General features: G+C 30.5%; 1 protein-coding gene across 32 annotated transcripts in view; it reads left to right on the forward strand.

The window, feature by feature from the left end:
• LOC134722107 (MORN repeat-containing protein 1-like) overlaps positions 1-12041 on the forward strand; it is a 40988-nt gene extending 28947 nt beyond the window's left edge. For 3 of the 32 annotated variants that reach the window (XM_063585621.1, XM_063585595.1, XM_063585597.1), the window contains 8 exons: positions 307-342; positions 1038-1070; positions 2240-2266; positions 3111-3149; positions 4268-4309; positions 6754-6810; positions 7296-7425; positions 10715-12041. In XM_063585621.1, coding sequence (XP_063441691.1) covers positions 307-342; positions 1038-1070; positions 2240-2266; positions 3111-3149; positions 4268-4309; positions 6754-6810; positions 7296-7425; positions 10715-10775 — 425 coding nt within the window. In that variant the 3' untranslated portion in view covers positions 10776-12041. Of the gene's footprint in view, positions 1-306; positions 343-1037; positions 1071-2239; positions 2267-3110; positions 3150-3900; positions 3937-4267; positions 4310-6753; positions 6811-7295; positions 7426-9479; positions 9501-10714 lie in introns of all 32 variants that reach the window. The other 29 variants (XM_063585596.1, XM_063585600.1, XM_063585604.1 and 26 more) reach the window with 29 other exon arrangements.
• Positions 12042-21646: the final 9605 nt, after the last annotated feature.

Genomic DNA, 21646 nt, shown 5'->3' on the forward strand with positions numbered 1-21646 from the left:
TTATATTTAACATTGCATCATTATTTTTCTAAGTATATTTTAAAATGATACAAAATTGAATCATATTTTGATAGAATTTAATCTGTTTCCTTGTTTTAATTTTGTAAGTAAAAGTGCTAAAGATATATATACAAAACAACAAAAGTTGGTATCCCATAAATAATGATGTAACCCCAATAAATAAAATACTTAATTCCTAATTCTGAATGTAATAAAATATTAGAAACCTTCAGCTATTTTAAGGTAAATATTAGAGAGATATAAAATGATTGATATTGATACTTTAATGGCATATTTTCCAAATAGTTCCAGAGCAGAGGAGGCAGACAATTCATGATCCTGGTAAAATTATGCTGTATTTAAATCCTACCTGAAAATAATCCCCCTCATCTTAATAGATATAAAACTAACATAATTAAAGGTTTTATAATTGATATGCATGCATTCAATTTGGTATACTGGTGTCCTGTTCATTCCTACATAATTACTACCTGTTACCTTGTTCTAACTCTATCTTTCATTAAGTTGAAATTTCTTTCCAGTTTGTTTAAAAAGTACAAAATTGCAACAACCTTTTACAGACTATATTTCTGCATGCTCTTGTTTCCATTAATGTAACATATTCTGTTTTTCTCTCTCATTGAATAAAATATTATTAAACTAAACTAAATCCAGTCCTTAGCCTGTTCATGTAAAACATTTTTGTTCAGGAATAACTTAGTCTATTAGGTCAGTTTTATACTGGGTAGCTTACATTATTTAGATGATTAATAAATTTTATATTTGAAATATGCAAAGAATATTTTTGGTCAGCTAGGGAAATAAAAACAATGTATTTTGCTTAATTGTTGTTTTTTTTTAATGATGATAAGCCTGAATCAAATTTCCTAAAATTATTAAATTCTGTAGTACATGTTTATATTTTATTTGATCTTTTTTCTGTAAATTTCATAATGCTTTCCAAATAAGAAATGTCTATATTCATATTTTATACCTGTCAGAAACCCTTAAAATATGTTTTCCTACCAAATTTTCAGGTAACATAGACAGAAGAGGATCGGTTAATAAGGGTAAATATCCAAACATTACAAAAATTATTGGGACCAAGTTCAATTTTCTGACAAAAACAAATTTTGTGGATTATATTTTTTTTTTACCTTTTTCAAGCACTTCAGCATAAAACTTTTTAATACAATTATAAGTTATATGGTTCGCTACTGACCCAAACCGATCCATAGAGGGTTAGTAAAATCCATAGGGGGTGAGGCAGAGTCCCCTATGAATTTTATTCAACCTCTATGGATCCGTAGGGGGTCAGTATTAAACGTATAACGAATTTATCGGATGCTGGACTTTTTCTGCAGCGTTTTGTTGAGAAATAAACAATGAAACACAACAACATTAAAGATGACGTCGCCATTAATGCGTCATGAACCCCATATAAAACTGACTTACCCCATAGGGTCTCATAGGGGGTCACCATCTGACGGTGTTTAACCAACCACAACGTGATAATTCATCTGTGGTTCGATAAGATATTTTATTTGTTACTTATTAAAGTATCCCCTGCACAATCCACAAAATTTGTTCACAATAAATATAAAATGCATATGTTATAAAGGAATATTGAAATGTGCATTCTGCTAAATCATATTTTTACACACAAAATATCTCTTATGGGTTATATTTGAAATGAGCAAATATCGGCAGTTAAAGATGACTTTCTCTTGTTTTCTTGAGAACTATAAAATTTTGAAATAGAATCAATGCAGTGCTCTCCCCTTAAATTTTTGTAAAGTGTCCTGACAAGCTTCCAAAATGGTACATTTTTCTAGTCATGGAAAGTTCAATGTCTTCTTAATTAGCTGGTATATATACCACTGAAAGGTCAATGTGAGAGTTTTTTCTAATCTATCTGGTTTCCAGCTTTTAAATAATTTTATAAGTAAATGATTTGGATTTTTGTGAGGATTGAAAAATAGAATTAAAAAGGCATTAACATGATGCTTAAAGGCTCTTAGGAAAACACTGCATTGTTTACGATCAGTTGACATACTTATAAGGCTTTTACCATACCATGTAGGGCATACACTGACTTATTGCTGGTTTGTTTTGTAGGCTTTTATTTCTTTTAATCAACAATTTTGTATGATTGCTAAATGTCTGTGTTTTCTTGAGTCATCAAACATATAAAGGCATATTCTTGTGTTAGTTATAGTACAATATACAATATTTTCAGATTCTTCACCAAGACGATATTCCACGGGTAATTGTTTCGGTTATAGAATATCCAAAGTTATATTAATAACATCTGAGATAGTCATTTTGAATTGAACATGATCTGAAATACATCCTTACATAAATTTTAAGCTTTGTAAAGATGAATTTCAAGATTTAAATTCAGTAGTGTTCCAGTTTTGTTCTTGCAGTTGGTCTCGTTTTGTTCTTTTACTTTTCATGCAATTCATAATTTCAAAATCTAACAGTTTATGGGTAATTTCATTTTCATACACCAAAATGAAATAAACTTATGCCATTGGTTGGATATCCATTGTTTTGGACTTTCAGTATGTTAACCAATTACAATGTTCTGGTGTATACTTTTGAAATGAAAAAAATACCCATAATGCATTGGACTTAAACATTGAATTCATTGAATTCTTTGTGACAATCTATCTCAACACTTTTAAAAAAGTTTAATTTTACTGCATGCAATGTTTCTAGATAGTTGTAGAAATGTTTGATAGAATTAAAGGATTGAAAGGAAGTAATAATTTGTTGTTCAGTCTTTTAAGATCAGTCCTGCTCAAAATGACTGTTTCCACTCATAATCGTTTTTTTTTATGTATTCATCTCATTAAAATCAAATATTTATGTATAAACCATAATATATTCATTACATTATTCAAAATTACATCAGAGGGAAAGATAGAATAGCATCGCTCTCTTTTTCTTTGGGTATATCTCTACTGATGATTAATTAATACCATATGAGATGTATTTTTACTAAAAAAAAACTATTTGAATATTTACAGTACTATCAATACTCTTATATTTTAATACTAATAATGGGAAACGTGAAATGTTGAGTATGTGTAAATCTTTTCCAGGTGTTGTCAGACATAACACATGTAGCAGTATCAGTCCTGGTAAACATTTATATTCTTTACAGGGAATGAGAATGTTTCTATCACCTATTTTTGTTTTGTTTTTGGTGATTGTAGCAAAGTTATTTTATTACTGTTATTTGTTGTATTTGTTTGTTTACAAATGTTATTCAAACACATGTTCATGAATAGGTACACTACACATATAAATAATACATGTTTAATAGGTACATCACATATTCAAATAAGGCTATGAGGTAAAAAGCTTTAAGGGCAATAAATAATCTTCGATGTTTTCTTCAAGTAAAAAAATATTCACCTAATGAATTATTTCTTGTCCCCATAAAAAAATTAAAAAGAAAGAAGTGAAATTTTAAATCATGCAACTGACTTGTGTGGAAAACAATATTTTTTCAATTATTCCAACAAAGACATTAACTTTTCGGCATAAATAGATTTGCAAAGGGATGCTGCAAAGGTGATTATTTATGCTATGTTTTTACTGCACAAAATATATGTATAACTTTGTTGTTGTTATGTAAATTAAACACACAGATTTAGGTAAAGTCTGAATTTTTTTTCATTACTGTCAGTTTTTAGAGAGAAAGTTGAAGCAATAATTTTTGGTCATAGTTGTCAAATTTTTCTTGTGTGATGCTAAAAAATCCGGGGAAAGGTTTTATTATTGTCCTCAGCAGGAAAACTCAAATTTGATATGCATCATAATGAAATTGGTTATTATTTTATATATGATATATGTAAACTAATTGAAATGTTTTTGTTATCCATACAGGAAAAACATATACGGCTGCAAAATCCAATTCAATTTGTAAGATTCTGTTTTTTTAGACCACGACACAAGATTCTGTTATTTTAGACCACTACACAAGATTCTGTTATTTCAGACCACAACACAACCAGCCTTTAATACCATGATTGTTATACTAACATGATTCAGGGATATTAATTTACCATTTGGGCATCTTAAGGATTATGGGTAATAATATTGTTCAGCACCTTGGTAAAAACATGTAAATTCGCAACATTGATCTCAAGGTTTTGATGCTAGTGATTTTGAACATATTATCTATAGTCTTTCTTGTCTGATATTGGGAATGATATTTATTGACAAATACAAACTTTTTAATATTTTCTCACAGGATTGCAAAGAGTTGTTACAGTAGCAAAGCTTCCTTCAATTTGTAAGACTATGATGCATGTAGATTGACTGTAGAAACCAATATGTGCTCTTACATTCCTTATCATCTAATGAATTTGATTCCTTTGTTTTTCTTTCCTCTATTTTTAGCAGAGTTGTCTTTCTTGATGATAGGTAGCATGCTGAGAAAATGCTATTGTACTGTCTTAATATTACTGTATCTGTGGATTTTAAGGACAAAATATTAAGTTGATTTATTTATAAGTGGAAGTAATATACAAATTGCTCTATTAAGAAGAAAACTAAAAATATCTTTACAAAGGAAAGATAACTCTCACTAAATAAAATGAGGAAAGCAAAATCAGACAATATGCCCCTAATGTGAATTGTATTTTAACTGAATTACAGATTTGTTTTCACAGATGCATATAGATTTTCATGTTATGCCCTGCACTTTTTTACACTACCCAGGCATGATCTTTTTAACAAACCCAGTTATTAAGTGCCCAAACATTTTAACAAACCCAGTTTTTAGTGGTCAGTCATTTTAACAGACCAGGTTATTTAGTGGACAAACATTTTAACAAACCCTGTTATTCAGTAGCCAGACGTTTAACAAACCCAAGGCTGTTATTCAGTAGCCGACGTTTTAACAAACCCAGTTGGTGGCCAGACATTAACATTATTTTCATGTTTTCTTTTATTTATAATTTATTGAGAGAAAAATAAATTATTTATGTAATATATGCAATTGATTTAAAAAGGAATTTTGCAGTAGAAACAGAATTTGTACAAGTGATGACTGAAAATACAATTGATATTAATGATGTCTTCAACCAATGGTAGTAAAACAAATGTTGCAATAAGTGTCTAAGTTTTGTTATTTATGTTTAAATTTTAGAAGTTGTTATATTTCATTGTAAAAGGCAAAGAATATTCTGTCAGATTACAGTTGAACCTTGATTTGTTTTTATTTCATTGCATTTTATAGTTAAATGACTATTAACCTGTCATGGCATGGAATTAAATGTGTTTTAGGTTTATAACCTGTTATTTTAAATGATAATGCATGAAAAGTATTTTGCTCAAATAAGGGCTTAGAAATTTTACTATTAAAAGTTTGAAAAATATTGATTTGATGGATGATCAGTATTCATTAGTGTTGTCAACGGTTAACCGGTTAACTGTTTGAACGACCGAATACCGAATACCAAAATTGCTAACCGGTTAACTGGACTTTTTTCAATTTTGATAGATTTATAAAATATAAATTTGTATTGAAATCATTAAATTTTTATGTTTTCTTTATAAATTTACGTGGTAATTAATTTGACAGATCAATTGTCCAGTATATTGATTGCTATTGTTAATCCAAAAATATGAAATTAATTAGAACTTGTCTCTTAGCTAGGGGCAAGATCTTGAAGAAACAAAATTAGTATACATGTTTTTAACACTAATTTTAAATCATTAATAGGATTCAATTTTATGATTTACTTCATTATTTCATTCCCCCCTTATATTCTGTATGTGCAAATTCCGTCCCGCAAGGCGTTGTCATACTTACAAAGAAATGCTAACTCAAAAATTGTGAAATGCAAACCAATGTATACTTGATACTACGAGTAACAAGTTTGGCTCAATCATTTCAAATCGAAACACTTGACATTATTTTCGGAGACAACAAGAAAAAATGAGAGAATCATTGGTTTCAGACAGACATATTAAATTCTATGAGATCGAGATTTTTTTTTTAATTTTTCAATCTGAAAATAGAACAAACGCCATAGTTAATACGGTGAATTTGATTATCAAAAGTCAAACTTCGTCAGGAATCTTCACAGACAACCCTTTTAATACCAAGGGACAAACTTCAATTCATCGTATTATAAAAACGTTAATGTATGACTTGGATGGAAGGTTGTCACATTGTCACTCATACCACATCTTATATCTATGTGTAGGGTACTATAGATAAGGCCCTCAAACATCAACTTAAACTACCGGTTAACCGTTTAATCAGTCGAACGATTACCTGAGTAACCGGTTAGGCAAAATTGTACGATTTGACAACACTAGTATCCATGACTTCCAGTAGCCAACCAAATTATTGATAAGCCAAAAAAATACCTAAATAGATGTTGGATAAGATTGTAAATATATGTACAATAAATTATGAAAGATTCTTTGGTCCCAATCATTTACTCAAATATTTTAGCTGTATTACATTGAATGGATTTCTTGGCAGTGGCAGACATATGTGGACAATTTGCACAATACAACATTATTTCCCCATTAAAGTTCAATTTCAATCATGTGAAGGAAAATCCATGATCTTAAAAAGTGATATTAGTCACAATATTTATAGACACAAAGTTATAAAAATACATGAATGATATTCTCAAAATGTTCATTTTAAAAAAAAACTAAATGATACAGAATTGCATAAAGATGATTTTAGTATTCATATAGTTTTATTTCTTTCAGTGGATAAAATGAGAAGACAGAAAGAAAAAGCTTTAGAAGAGAAATATGCAAAGACAGGTTTGTTGATTTTACAAAATGAGAAAATAGATTTCTGACAATATCTGTACCACTTTTATTTTACAGGGGATTTAAACACATTATGTAAACTATAATTTCAAATTCACTGCATCCTTGTATTTGCTAAAGACACATTCTTTAGGCTATATCATTGTAGGTTGTATGTAAAATGTAATTTGGATCTTAAACTTTAGAAGATAGGAAATATTTCTGACCTACATTTGATTAGAAGCTGCTATATTCCCCAAGTTGCATCCTTTCTCCAAGTAAAATGATTGGAGGTCCCTAAGACCTGGAAAAAACGAACTCTGATATTTAACAATGCAATGGGGGATGGGGGAATTATGTCCAAAACCCTGAACCTAATGGCTTCAGAAATGTTTTTCACGACTTATGGCATTACAATATACTTTTAAAACAGGCTTATTTTATAATATTAATTTTTATTATTTAGAGTTACCTCCCATACATACTGTCTTTTTCAGGAGAGTATGTGTTGATGGTTCATGATGTTACAAATCCACCATTCCTTGGTAGAACCATAGAGCCTGCTTTCTTGCTGCTTAAATTGAAACGTCCAGAAGCCAAGAAACGAACAAAGAAGGAAGGAAAGAAGTAAGTATAAAGTTTCCACGACAACTACTTAAATTAGCAAGGGGACATACAAAACTTGTATAGGTTAGATATGAAGAAATGAAGAAAGGAATCAATGATTTTCGTCAGAAAGTATGTATAAAGTGTGAAAAAAGATACATCACAGTATAAAACAAACAAAAACAGAAGTTACAGGGCAAACTTAAACATCAATTAAACAAACAAATATCGTCCTAAGCTACAAATGAGCTCAACATAAGGCAATGAAATAATTTTTAAAAAAGCTAATTGATGCTCTTTTTGTTATATAGATATGTCTTTGTAACTAGTTATCCTAAGTTCTACACTGATTGACTTGCTCACCTGGAATCTTTGTGAGCTATTCTTATCTTTTGAATCCTATTGTTGAATGTAGATCATAAGCAATTTTCAAAAATTGTCTTTATTGCTCTGGATGTTATCAATAATGGCAATAATCAAGTGAAAGATATCTAACTACACAATGAAGGTCTTCAAAATTATAACCAATTTGCATAAAAAATGGAAAGCCATGAAATTATGTGAACCAATAAACCAATTGATAAAAAAATCATTTATTAAGTATATAATCCCTTCTGTAAAAAAAATTAGTGTAGATGATGATGATGGAAGTTTTTAACGACCTTGGCTGGCTATACAGCCCTCACAAGGTCGGACTAGTGTAAATAACTTCTGTTCTTGTGATCTTTTCCTGATTGAAATAAGATTCTTTTATCAACAAAACAGTTTTTGAGACATTTCGGCCATTGGCCTTCTTCAGTTCTTTATTTTTCCTCACAACTACATGGCTGACATTACAGTTGTATTTTCTTTTTCAATCAATGAAATAAGATTGTTAAATGCATGTCTTCTTTAAAATAGTGTTTCAGGTTTGTATAAATTACTTTTACTACTTTATTTTTAATTTTGGTGAAAATTTAAATTACTAAAGAGTAAATTTATTCATTTTATATAATGTATATTAACTCTTTTTACGATTTCTCTGCTAACTTTTACTTTAAATTGACCAACAATTTTATTTCAGCATTAAATTTGGAGGCACTTTTTTAAACTGAACCACCACAATAAAAAGATTTTCAAATTCTTCATAATACTTAGATTCTTCAGAAAATAAAAATATCCTACAATTTTTCACATATTCAATACATTTGTACTTAATTCTGAAAATTGAAGAAATAACAAAGAACAGATGATTTTAAAGCCAATGTAACCTCTGACAATGCCTTCTCCTAAAACTGATTTACTTTAAAAGATATTTTGAGAGAAATAAAAAAAAGTTATAAAATATAATTTGAAATATGAGATGGATGTAGCTACGTGTATGTGAAGGTAGACAAAGTTAGACAACTCTGTCAGTTGCTTTCATAACACATTAACTAATGTAATTTTCTGTAATACTAAATATTTGTAGAGGAATTTTAGCTAGATCTGACATGGTTTGGTAAGCAAATGCAATTGTTGTCAACAAATTTAAGTTTGTAATAGTAAAATTATTTTAATTTCGTGTATGTCAACATATATTGGTTTTGTAAGATATTTCTTTTATAGAGTGTGATTAATTTACCATCCCGTAATTGTTGTTCAAGTATATCATGAAATTTATGTTTTCTTACCAAATATTATTGCAAAAGTGAGCATCGGTGTCAGTTATGAGGTTTTCATCTCTTGGCAAGCTCTTGGACATCAATTTTGATTGACAAAAATTTCCAATTTTCTTCTCAAAAGTTGGAGATTCTTGCCAGGTACTAGAGCTTCCCTCACTGACAAAAACAAATGCTGCCAAGCATACTGGAAGCGGCATTACACACTAAAAATTAAAAAAAAAAAAAATGATAAACATCTACTAGTAATCTCCTGATAAAAAAAAAATCAAAATGAGAGTTCTACTTAGGTGTTTAATGATTAAGTTTGTGTAGGATAGGAAAAAAAGGATAAATTCAGAATATAGATTTTTCTAAATGTTCTACAAGCTTAATATTAGTAGAGAATAAGAAATTGACATATTGTTATATTAAGAGTGTCTATTTTCTGTTTAGAAAATAATCATACATGTACAGGTAATAAGTAGAAAATAGAATTTATTGCTATTGTAAAAAACACTGCAGAATTATGGGATATTTTATAGTTGTGTGGCTAGATATGATATACCAACACTGCAGTATTGATATGCATTTTAGTACTTTTATATTTATTTTTATAAAAAACCAAGGTTTGATGTTGTCCACAGTTGTATTATACAGATCAAAATAACATTTACTAATTTATTTAAATTTTGTTCATCAAAACAAAGAAAGAAAAATTCCTCTTAATTCATAAAATATTGTTTTATGGGGTTGCAAAATGATATATTTTCTTATTTGATGGATTTGTTGAGTAATTGCTTTCTTATAAAAGTTTGATGAATCAAAAGGGGAAAATGGTGTTATTTTGTTATCATAGTCATCAATTATCTTAAATGGACTAAAATCTTAAATTTTAATCTCCGTCCATACATCTGGGTATAGTTATCTCCCCTTCTAAATCTTAAATTTTAATCTCTGTCCATACATCTGGGTATAGTTATCTCCCCTAGACTGTGGACAGCTTCAAACAATATAGCCTTACAGCTATAGTTAAGGAAACATTTTTTAGCAGCAATAAATATAGGAGGTTACCAGCAACGTTTATACCACAGGCTTATTGTAGTACTTATTTGACATTTGTAGTTATCGGTTATCAGAATCAACATATATGCACATTTATAATTATAGATTCACAGCTTCTTGTTTTAACTAAAGATAATAATTAGGTTAAAGCTTATAATAACCATGCAATTTTTTATTTTTTTTAAACCTGGTTTTTTATTAGTTGTTAATTTTTGTAGTAAAATTTTACCCATATTTAGTGTTTTATTCTAGACAGTTGCAAGGAGTCGAGTATACAATGTATTGCTTATAGGTTTTGTATTATAAAGATATTTTGTTTTATATGTCAAGACATTTTAATTTTTTTTTTACAGAATAAGGAATGCCAAACATATGATAGGTTGTTTTTTACCAACATATTATGAGAATTTAAAGTTATACAAGATGACAGCTCTGTGTTCCAAAAAAATATAGGCTGTCAAGAAGATTAATAAAAAAATACCTGATTCTATTGATATTCTGTGCGAAACAATTACAAAATGCTTATTCTCTGCTCTGTAGTTGACTAATTGTCTCTTTGACAAATTCCTTATTTCCATTCTCTATTCTATTTTAAATATACTAACCTATAGTTGTTTGTATTACAGATGGGACACATCACAGCACATCAGACGTTCTATGGTAGCCACAGAAGGGTCAGAGGATTGATGACAATACAGCCTAGGAATTAATTATAGTCTTTCATTTAATTATTACTACTGCCTTAGTTTAAATGAAATTTATTACAAGTGGGTAATCCAGCAATTTTGAAGAAAGTAGGACAAGGGGTTCTTATATAGTGATAATATTCATAGGAACAATAAATTTGTCTTGTTTTTGTTATTAAATTATTGACAATTTTAGACTGGTTATTGAATTGTAATTTACTTTAAGGACGTTGCTGCAGTTTTGTCCAATGCTTTGGTTTTACATTCATTTTAAACACTATTTAAAGTTCATATTAACAGATATACATGGGGTAATAATTCTGCTGACGCAGGGACGTACAGTAAATTTGAATCCCGTAGACTACAAATAACAGGAATCAAGTTTCTACTGTATTTACACGAGTTTAAGATATGTCTCTCGAATAATGATATGGCATTCCATTTCAGTAGTGTTGTAATACCTAATAAGCTCCCTTCAGTGTTACTGTCAGTGCTAAATATGTTTTCTTCTGTGAAGATACATTTCTGATAGCTGAGTATTGACCCAAAGTTTCAGCCAGTGGTTCATATTTTATGGCACAATTTATACTTTTATTGAATAATTCAGTTCTTAATGTATATTGATGTCTGTAGTAACTAGTCACCTTTTAAGTTTGTTGTTTTAAATGTATATATAAATTGTAATATTTTACACACCGTGTCAAAGACTCTTATTTCTTTTTGTGAATCTACTGTGAGTTATCACTTTTGCTTTGTAAGGTCAGAATTATATTCTCCAAATGGTAAAATTTACAGGTGTCTGTATGTCCAAAATTGACAAGCACTTAGTAGGATAGTTTCTATGCACAAAAAAGGGTATAGAGGCAGTAGAAAAAAAATTCTGATGATGTTAATTCGTGTTGTGGAAAGATTCAATGAAGTTATCAATTACTGTAGATTTATTTGTGGGTACAAATTTTCATGGATTTGAGATAAAAAAAAAATATGGATATTTAAGATATGTGCTAATGAAGTATAGAATATTTGCAAAATCTGTCCATAAAAGTAATTTGCATTCCTGGTTTATGGGTTCCTCACAAATCCATCAAAAAATAAAGAATCCCCAGAAATAATGATGAATACACTGTACAATGTTTATAATTACTTCCTTAATTAACCTTACTATACATGTAAGATGAATCAATTAAACATTCTTAAAACAGATGTATCAGTTCATTTATAAATATTTCAAAGTTGATAAAGTACTATTGGTAGATGTTTATATTTAGTTTTTATACGACCGCAAATTTTGAAAAAATTTTCGTCGTATATTGCTATCACGTTGGCGTCGTCGTCTGCGTCGTTGTCTGCGTCGTCGTCCGAATACTTTTAGTTTTCGCACTCTAACTTTAGTAAAAGTGAATATAAATCTATAAAATTTTATCACAAGGTTTATGACCACAAAAGGAAGGTTGGTATTGATTTTGGGAGTTTTGGTCCCAACATTTTAGGAATTAGGGGCCAAAAAGGGCCCAAATAAGCATTTTCTTGGTTTTCGCACTATAACTTTAGTTTAAGTTAATAGAAATCTATGAAATTTTGACACAAGGTTTATGACCACAAAAGAAAGGTTGGGATTGATTTTGGGAGTTTTGGTTTCAACAATGTAGGAATTAGGGGCCAAAAAAGGGCCCAAATAAGCATTATTCTTGGTTTTCGCACAATAACTTTAGTTTAAGTGAATAGAAAATAATGAAATTTAAACACAATGTTTATGACCACAAAAGGAAGGTTGGTATTGATTTTGGGAGTTTAGGTCCCAACAGTTTAGGAATTAGGGGCCACAAAGGGACCCAAAATACATTTTCTTGGTTTTCGCACCATAACTTTAGTATAAGTAAATAGAAATCTATGAAATTTAAAGACAAGGTTTATGACCATAAAAGGAAGGTTGGTAATGATTTTGGGAGATTTGGTCCCAACAGTTTAGGAATAAGGGGCCCAAAAGGTCCAAAATTAAACTTTGTTTGATTTCATAAAAAATTGAATAATTGGTGTTCTTTGATATGCCGAATCTAACTGTGTATGTAGATTTTTAACTTTTGGTCCGGTTTTCAAATTGGTCTACATTAAGGTCCAAAGGGTCCAAAATTAAACTTCGTTTGATTTTGACAAAAAATTAATCGGTTGGGTTCTTTGATATGCTGGATCTAAAAACGTACTTAGATTCTTGATTATCGGCCTAGTTTTCAAGTTGGTCCAAATCCGGGGTCCAAAATAAAACTTTGTTTGATTTCATCAAAAATTGAATAAATGGGGTTCTTTGATATGCCAAATCTAACTGTGTATGTAGATTCCTCATTTTTTGTCTTGTTTTCAAATTGGTCTACATAAAAGTCCAAAGGGTCCAAAATTAAACTTAGTTTGATTTTAACAAAAATTGAAATCTTGGGGTTCTTTGATATGCTGAATCCAAACATGTACTTAGATTTTTGATTATGAGCCCAGTTTTTAAGTTGGTCCAAATCAGGATCTAAAATTATCATATTAAGTTTTGTGCAATAGCAAGTCTTTTCAATTGCACAGTATTGAGCAATGGCAAGAAATATCTTATTGCAAAATATTGTGAAATAGCAATTTTGTTTTTAATTAGAGTTATCTTTCTTTGTCCAGAATAGTAAGCAAGAAATATCTAATTGTAAGAATTTTTTTTATTTGGAGTTATCTTTCTTTGTCCAGAATCAACTTAAATCTTTGTTATATATACAATATACAATGTATATTCACTTTTTACTACCAACTGATAAATTAAAATAATCTTTACCATTCAGTGATAACAAGCAGTTTTTTTACATCTTAATATTTTATGATGTATTTAAATGAGTAGTAATTGTTGCAAACTCCATTAGAAATTTTAATTGAGATTAGTTTTGGAATAAGGGAAAGGGGGATGTGATTAAAAAAAATGGGTTCAATTTTCTCATTTGAAATTTCATAAATAAAAAGAAAATTTCTTCAAACATTTTTTTGAGAGGAATAATATTCAACAGCATAGTGAATTGCTCTAAGAGAAAACAAAAATTTTAATTTCATTAGAACACATTCATTCTGTGTCAGAAACCTATGCTGTGTCAACTATTTAATCACAATCCAAATTTAGAGCTGAATCCAGCTTGAATGTTATGTCCATACTTGCCCCAACCGTTCAGGGTTCAACCTCTGCGGTCGTATAAAGCCAAGCCCTGCGGAGCATCTGGTTGCAATTTAGTTCTAGAAAAACCAAAGACTTTTCAATAATCATCAGAAATTTGTTTGTAAATAACATTTTAGAAGTAGCTGATATCTTGTTCCCATGGTGATATGTTTTTGAAATTTGTAAAATGACATCTATCCATCAAAAAATACAGTTTTTCAAAAAACTAGTTTAGGAATTCCCTCCACAATAAAGATAGCTGACTCTGACAACAAGTTCCACCAATTCAAAATATTTTCTAACTAAGATATCTTTTCATTTGATGTTTTTTAACCAATTTTAGTATATTAGTGTCCTGACATGTTGTTGTCCCATTGACCCCATTGACCTTATATTCCATTTTAGTTGTACATGTATAGGACCTTTTTTTTTATGAAAAGTCTTCTTATGAAGCCATAATATCATTTTAGAGGTTTATGTCCTTTCTAGGGTGTCTGACTATTCATTTATGTAAATTTATAGTTATTACAAAACAAGAAAGCCTTATCAATTTCCCTTCAGACAAATATAATCTTTTTGTTCTTTGCTTGATGCTGTATATTTTTTTTTATTTAAATTTATTTCATAAATGGCAGAAAAGTAAAAGTAAAATTTAATCAGCATGACCTATTTTTATAGTTTTAGCATCAGTAAACTTCCCAAAGTTGTCATAAAAATCTGAAAATAAAAGTCTTAGATTTAAGGAAGGAATATCCATCACACAGATTAAAAGAATAGCCCCTTATATATGTTAAATGTCAGTTGTAATAGAAGCGTTATTCCTGCAATAAGTGATAGTTATATAAAATATATTTATTTTAAGTTATTGTGCCAGGTTGATGTTCATGTTTGTTCCTCTCTATTTCTTGTCAGAAAATATATTATATTATTTTATCAATTGTTATAATAACAGATACATTTTTCATATATTATAGATTTTATTTTTTTACATACTTTATATTTTGCTTAATTATTTGATTAATAAACATGAAATCAATATTTTATTTGACTCCTCTTTTTAAACAGCAATTATGGTATGACTTTTTTGTCTCACTTGGACAAGACTTAGATGGGCTGTTTCTGGCAGGAGTAGTACTGTCAACAAATAAAACTTATGAATTGTTCAGTTTAACCAAGCAATTAGCCAATTATATTGCATATGCAGTTTTATTTGCTCCCCTGACCCTAAGGGTACATTGAGCATTGTCATTGGCGTTCATTATCCATCATCAGTGTCAATTGTTGTTTGCATTCTCAGTTAACTTGTACAAAAAACTTCTCTTTATTTACTGGGCCATTTAGAAACAAGACATGGTTAGAAATAAATAATGATAGTGTATGATCCCATCTACTAACAAACATGTCTGACATGGCTAAACTAGAATATAGGGGTGGAATTCAAGTTTTGTCTATTAACCTGAAAACCACTATTTAAAGAGAAGATCTAACAGTGGCCTAAACATTCAAAATGTTGAATTCTTCCTACTGATCATTTATACCTAAATTGTAGGACAACTTGTTACAATGGACGAAGCATAAAATGACATTTTTATATGCCCGTTTATGGTACTTAGTGAGGTAAACCTGTATGTTTCATGCAGTGCTCCTCTTGATTAAGCATTTGTATGTATTTCTCATCTTACGTTAAATTGAGTCTCTTGCAGGCAGCCAGCTTGGATGATGGTTCAGATACAAAGGTAACAACACTTTGTCAGCATGTCATTATAAACATTCATGCCATGTTTGGTTGCATCTGTTCAGTGGTTCTCCAGAAAAAAAACTGTGTATGTTTTACCAAAAGGGTCTTACTCCCCTTATTGGCAGCCAGCTTTGATGACAAATCAGCTACAAAGTAACAACACTTGGTAAGCAAATAATAAGAAATACTCATGCAATAGTTGGTTTAATTCCATTTAGTGGTTCTCTAGAAGAAGTTCAAAATGTAAAAAGTTAATGACGACAACAAACTCCAAGTGAAAAGGTCACTTGGTCTTTTATTCTAGGTGGATTTTCCAGGTTTCTGACAGTTTTTTATGAACCTTGGTGACTGGTTGATATCTTTTAAAATAACCTCCCTTTATTTTTTGTTGAGCCTGCAACTTCTATCTCAGAAAGCTTGACAGGGATAGTGACCCAGTGGTCACTTAACTGTTAGCTAAATTCATAGGTCCTCATGTCTGTTAGACAGTTTTCACTTGACCTTGACCTCATTTCATGAATCGGTGAACAAGGTTAAGTTTTCCTGGTCAAGTCCATATATCAGATACTATAAGCAAAAGGTCTCCTATATTTGGTGTATTGAATGATTGTAAGGTGTTCATTTACAACTGACAGGTCTCATCTGACGTTGGCCTCATTTTCATGCTTCAGTGGTTATAGTTAAGTTAGGGTTTGTTTTTTTGTCTTTTTCTTGTACTTTGAGCAATAGGTCAGCTCTATAGGGTGTATGGAATGATTAGTTGTTAGGTGTATATGTTAGACTAGGAATTATCAATTGACCATGGCCTTATTTTCATGGTTCATTGGTCAATCTTAATTTTTCCAGGTTAAGTTTATATCTCCCATTTACTGTATGCTATAGGCCAACTCTATTTAAAGCATGTAATGATTGTAAGGTGTACATGTCTGTTTGGCAGGATACATCTGACCTTGACCACACTTTCATGGTTCATTGATCGATGTTTTCCTGGTTAATATAAAAAAAGAAGATGTGTTATGATTGCCAATGCGACAACTATCCACAAAAGACCAAAATGACACAAACATTAACAACTATAGGCCTTCAGTTTGTTTCTTAAATAGTATGTGAGATAGGTAAACTTTATCTAAGCATATTCGGTGTATAGAATTAGTATTGGATTTCAAGGTTTGGTTTATTTGACCTTGACCTCATTTTCTTGGATCTTATAAAGTGTATGTGATAGTTGTAGTAAAGAAGGCTAACCATTTCAGCGAGTTTGGATCTCCCTGGAATTATACTACAAGGTTTCTTACTTCAAAGGAAATGCTGTAATTTGAGTTTTGGGGTTCTTGCTCCAATAGGCGGGATTTCAAGAAGTGTGGGTTAAAAAAAAGGCCCCAAATAAGCATTTTTGTAGTTTTCATGCTATACCTTTTGTTTAAGTGTATAAATCTCGCTCTGACATTATACCACAAGTTTCCGTACTACAAAGGTATGGTTAGGGGGGGGTGGGGGGTTATGGTGCAAATCATTAAGCAAAAAGGGGGGATAATGGTTTTTCCGGTTAAAGGACAATTTAGACAATTTAAAAGCAGTGTAAGGGAGGTTATTCAATTAAAATTTAAGGAATACTGTTCTATAAATATATATATATATATATATATATGTTTGATTACTTGATTACCTCCCTTACACTGCTTGAAAATTATGTATTAAGAAATGATGATTGTCTTCAGATGTGAAGCTGTAAATTTATTTTTAAAAGTAACTTAATTAATATATTTGTTTATATTTGAATACTTTATAATGTATTTAAATCAGTTTATTATCACTGTAGAAGTATGCATATTTTTTAAGGGGCCAGCTGAAGGACGCATAAGGGTGCGAGAATTTCTCGATACATTGAAGACCCATTGGTGGCCTTCAGCTGTTGTCTGCTCTATGGTCGGGTTGTTGTCGCTTTGACACATTCCACATTGCCTTGCCCTATTTTTATTAAATTGCCAACTCCATTATGAATTTTAATTGAGATTGTTTTTGAAATTAGTGAACAGAGAGATGAAAAAAAGGTGGAAAGGGGGTAAAATTTTACTAATTTTTTTTAGGGGATTAATATTCAATAGCACAAAAGCAAAACACAAATTTCAAGTTTATTAGACCATATTCATTCTGTGTCAGTAACCTTCGCTGTGTTAAATATTTAATCACAATCCAAATGCAGAGCTGTATCAAGCTTGAATGTTGTGTCCATACTTGTCCCATCTGTTCAGGTTTCGACCTCTGCGGTCTTATAAAGCTGCGCCCTGCGGAGCATCTGGTTTTTAGCACATTATGTCAAAACAATAATTGTCAAGAATAAATAAACTTAACAAACACAATTAGCAAAACAAGATCTACAAATGAGTCAAACTTGTCAACTCATTAAAGGAGTAATTCCCCTTAGCTGACGATGTAAAGCAAAAGATGAAGAATAACTGTAGACAGCAACGTTGGTCTGCAAGACACGTTCTACAAAAAGATGAACAAAGTATAATACTTTCAAAATAACATAAAGGTCAGTTTATTAAAACCCCCCTGTGTTTCAGCATATGGTTGTGTATGCCTGGCTTTGAAACGAAATGTACTAAATATCATTGTTAACGCTTATCTGGAATAAAATTAGGCATTCATTAACCGGAATCAGATGGCAATGCAATGTTATGTATATGTCTCAGTTTCAGGTAATTTTTTGTTTGAGTCAGAGCCTTTTTTTTTATAAAAAAAGCCTAAGCCAAGATACTTGCATTTACTTCTCTATTTAAAAAAAAAAGCTGGAACGTCTGTTACAATTGGTCTCTGAGTTTGGAATTGGGTATAATGTGTAAAGTGTAGAAAACGGTCAAATTTTGTAATACTGTTGCAAGATGAAAGACTAGTGAATTGTACATATTTTAACTGATCTTTTGATACATTAAGTATCCGCATGATTTAGTTATCTCTGCTGAAACTGGCATTACAAAGTTTCTTGATACATGTGTTGACAACATATTTGTTACTTTTGGGGGAAGTGTTACTCAACCAACAATCGGCATTTCATGGGAAACAACTGTGCTCCTCTTTAGTATTGGCGATTTGTTCCTTTATTAGTTATCTTTCACCTCCCTAGCTTATTTAGGTGTATGTAATTATTTGTAAGTTGTATGGTGTGTCTATATTTGAATCATTATGTAACTAAATATATTACACGAATAAATCTTTTTAAATTTAGATTTGTGGTTACAAAGTTTATACTGGTAAGCCATGTGATAATATGAATCACGAACATCGTTTCATTGCAAATATATTCATCAATAAATAAACCATCTTTTGTGTTTTTTAGCACACGAGCATACTTAAATATTGTCAATATTTCATAATATATGGGAAGTATTCATAATTCATAACCACAAGTTTACGTGTTTTCCGTCAAATTTAATAACACTGAGAACGAAATTTGTGTTCGATTTTACTAATACAATAAAATTGAGAATGAAATGGGGAATGTGTTCAAGAGACACCAACCGGACCAAAAGTAGATAATAGCTGAAGGCCACCAATGGGTCATCAATATAGGCGAGAAAATCTCGCACCCGGAGGCGTGCTCCAGCTAATCCTAAACAAAAATGTATCATGTGACTAGTTCAGTGATCATGGACGTCATACTTAACTCTGAAATATAGAAAAGAAACCAAAATTAAAATATTACAAGACTAACAAAAGTCAGAAGCTCCTGACTTGCGACAGGCGCAAAAATGAGGCGGTGCTTAACATGTTTTTTGGCCTGAGATCTCAACCCTCCCCATATGTATATCATTTGAGTAGTTTCCATTACATTTCACCATTGTTTTAGTAAATGGACGCATCTGAGACAGTTGAAAAACATTACTTATATATTCCACTACATACATCAAAGCAGATGTTTATCAATGATTCCACAGTCGGAGCTTTGCATATTGTTGAAGGTCATACCTTAAATGCATGTTATTTAGAAACATTAGATAGTTGTCTCATTGGTAATCATACCACATCTCTTTGTATTTTTATTTTTTTTATAAATAACAATATTCACTTTTAAACAAAAAACAATGAAGTACAACGTAAAAAGAACTTGAATTGGGATCCCGCTAACATGTTTAACCCCGCCACATTATTTATGTATGTGCCTGTTCCAAGTCAGGAGCCTGTAATTCAGTTGTTGTCGTTTGTTTATGTGTTACATTTTTGTTTTTCGTTGATTTATTTACATAAATAAGTCCATTCGTTTTCTCGTTTAAATTGTTCTACATTGTCTAATCGGGGCCTTTTATAGCTGACTATATACGGTATGGGCTTTTCTCATTGTTGAAGGCCGTACGGTGACCTATAGTTGTTAATGTCTGTGTCATTTTGGTCTTTTGTGGATAGTTGTCTCATTGGCAATCATACCATATCTTCTTTTTTATGTTGAATGTTTATTAATACATATATAAATATTCAATTTTCATATAAATGCCTTGATAATGAGACGCTATGTTTTCAAAACTCTAGGCATTGTTGATACTTTGAACAAGTTTTCGCTTGTGGAATCTTGTCTCCATAATTTCTGTATTTTTTATTTTTCTAAGGTATAATTTACTTTATCTTTAGAAATAACGCTTAGTATGTATGATCATAAAATCATTTTTCTATCACATCTTTCTGAAATAAGATGAATTATTCATTTTGTGCATAGTTCATTTCTGTAAAAGGTACCACAAGGAACATATAATACAATTGTATTATATGTCTCTGGTAACATATTACTTTTTTTTTTATTTTCCTCAAATTTTGTCATATATTGCAACTTATAACAATGCAGAAACAGGTCCACAATAAGTGACGCACTGTTCGTTCCCATTGGAATTCCGATAACTTGACGATATACTGAATCTTCATACGGTGAACAGAAATGTTATTTAGTAAAAATTCAAGGGCATTCATAGCATCAAATCAGTTCCAATTGACATAGTTCTTTTGTTTGTTGTTACTTAAAAAAATGACCCCAAAAAATATATTTGTACGCATTCTGACTTTTAAATGCCCATTTAATAAGATTATGAAGCAAAGTGGTATACAGGGTAGAAAAAATAACTAGAGGCTCTAAAGAGCCTGTGTCGCTCACCTTGGTATATGTGAACAAAGGAAGCAGCAGTTCATGACAAAATTGTGTTTAGGTGATTGTGATGTGTTTGTACATCTTACTTTACTGAACATTCTTGCTGCTTACAATTATCTCTATCTATGATGAACTTGTCCGTGTAGTTTCAGTGGAAAATTTTATGAAAATTGTTAAAAATTGATTATCATGATTATAAAGGACAAAAACTTCTAAGGGGGTCAATTGACCATTTTGGTCATTTTGACTTATTTTTGAGTCTTAAATTGCTGTACATTATTGCGGTTTACAGTTTATCTCCATCTATAATAATATTCAAGATAATAACCCAAAACAGCAAAATTTCCTAAAAAATACCTATTTAGGGGCAGCAACCTAACAACGAGTTGTCCGATTCATCTAAATATTTCAGGACAGATAGATCTTGACCAGATAAACATTTTACCCTATGTCAGATTTGCTCTAATTGCTTTGGTTTTTGAGTTATGACCCAAAAACTGCATTTTACCCCTATGTTCTATTTTTAGCCATAGCGGTCATCTTGGTTGGTTTGCCCGGTCACAAAACACCATTTTATAAACTAGATAGCCTAATAATGATTCTGGCTATGTTTTTCAAGATAATAACCAAAAACAGTAAAATTTCCTTAAAATTACCAATTTAGGGGCAGCAACCCAACAATGGGTTGTCTGATTCATCTGAAAATTTCAGGGCAAATAGATCTTGACCTGATAAACAATTTCACCCCTTGTCAGATTTGCTCTAAATGCTTTGGTTTTTGAGTTATAAGCCAAAAACTGCATTTTACCCCTATGTTCTATCTTTAGC

This window comes from Mytilus trossulus, chromosome 6 (genome assembly GCF_036588685.1).
Source record: "Mytilus trossulus isolate FHL-02 chromosome 6, PNRI_Mtr1.1.1.hap1, whole genome shotgun sequence".
Lineage (NCBI taxonomy): Eukaryota > Metazoa > Mollusca > Bivalvia > Mytilida > Mytilidae > Mytilus > Mytilus trossulus.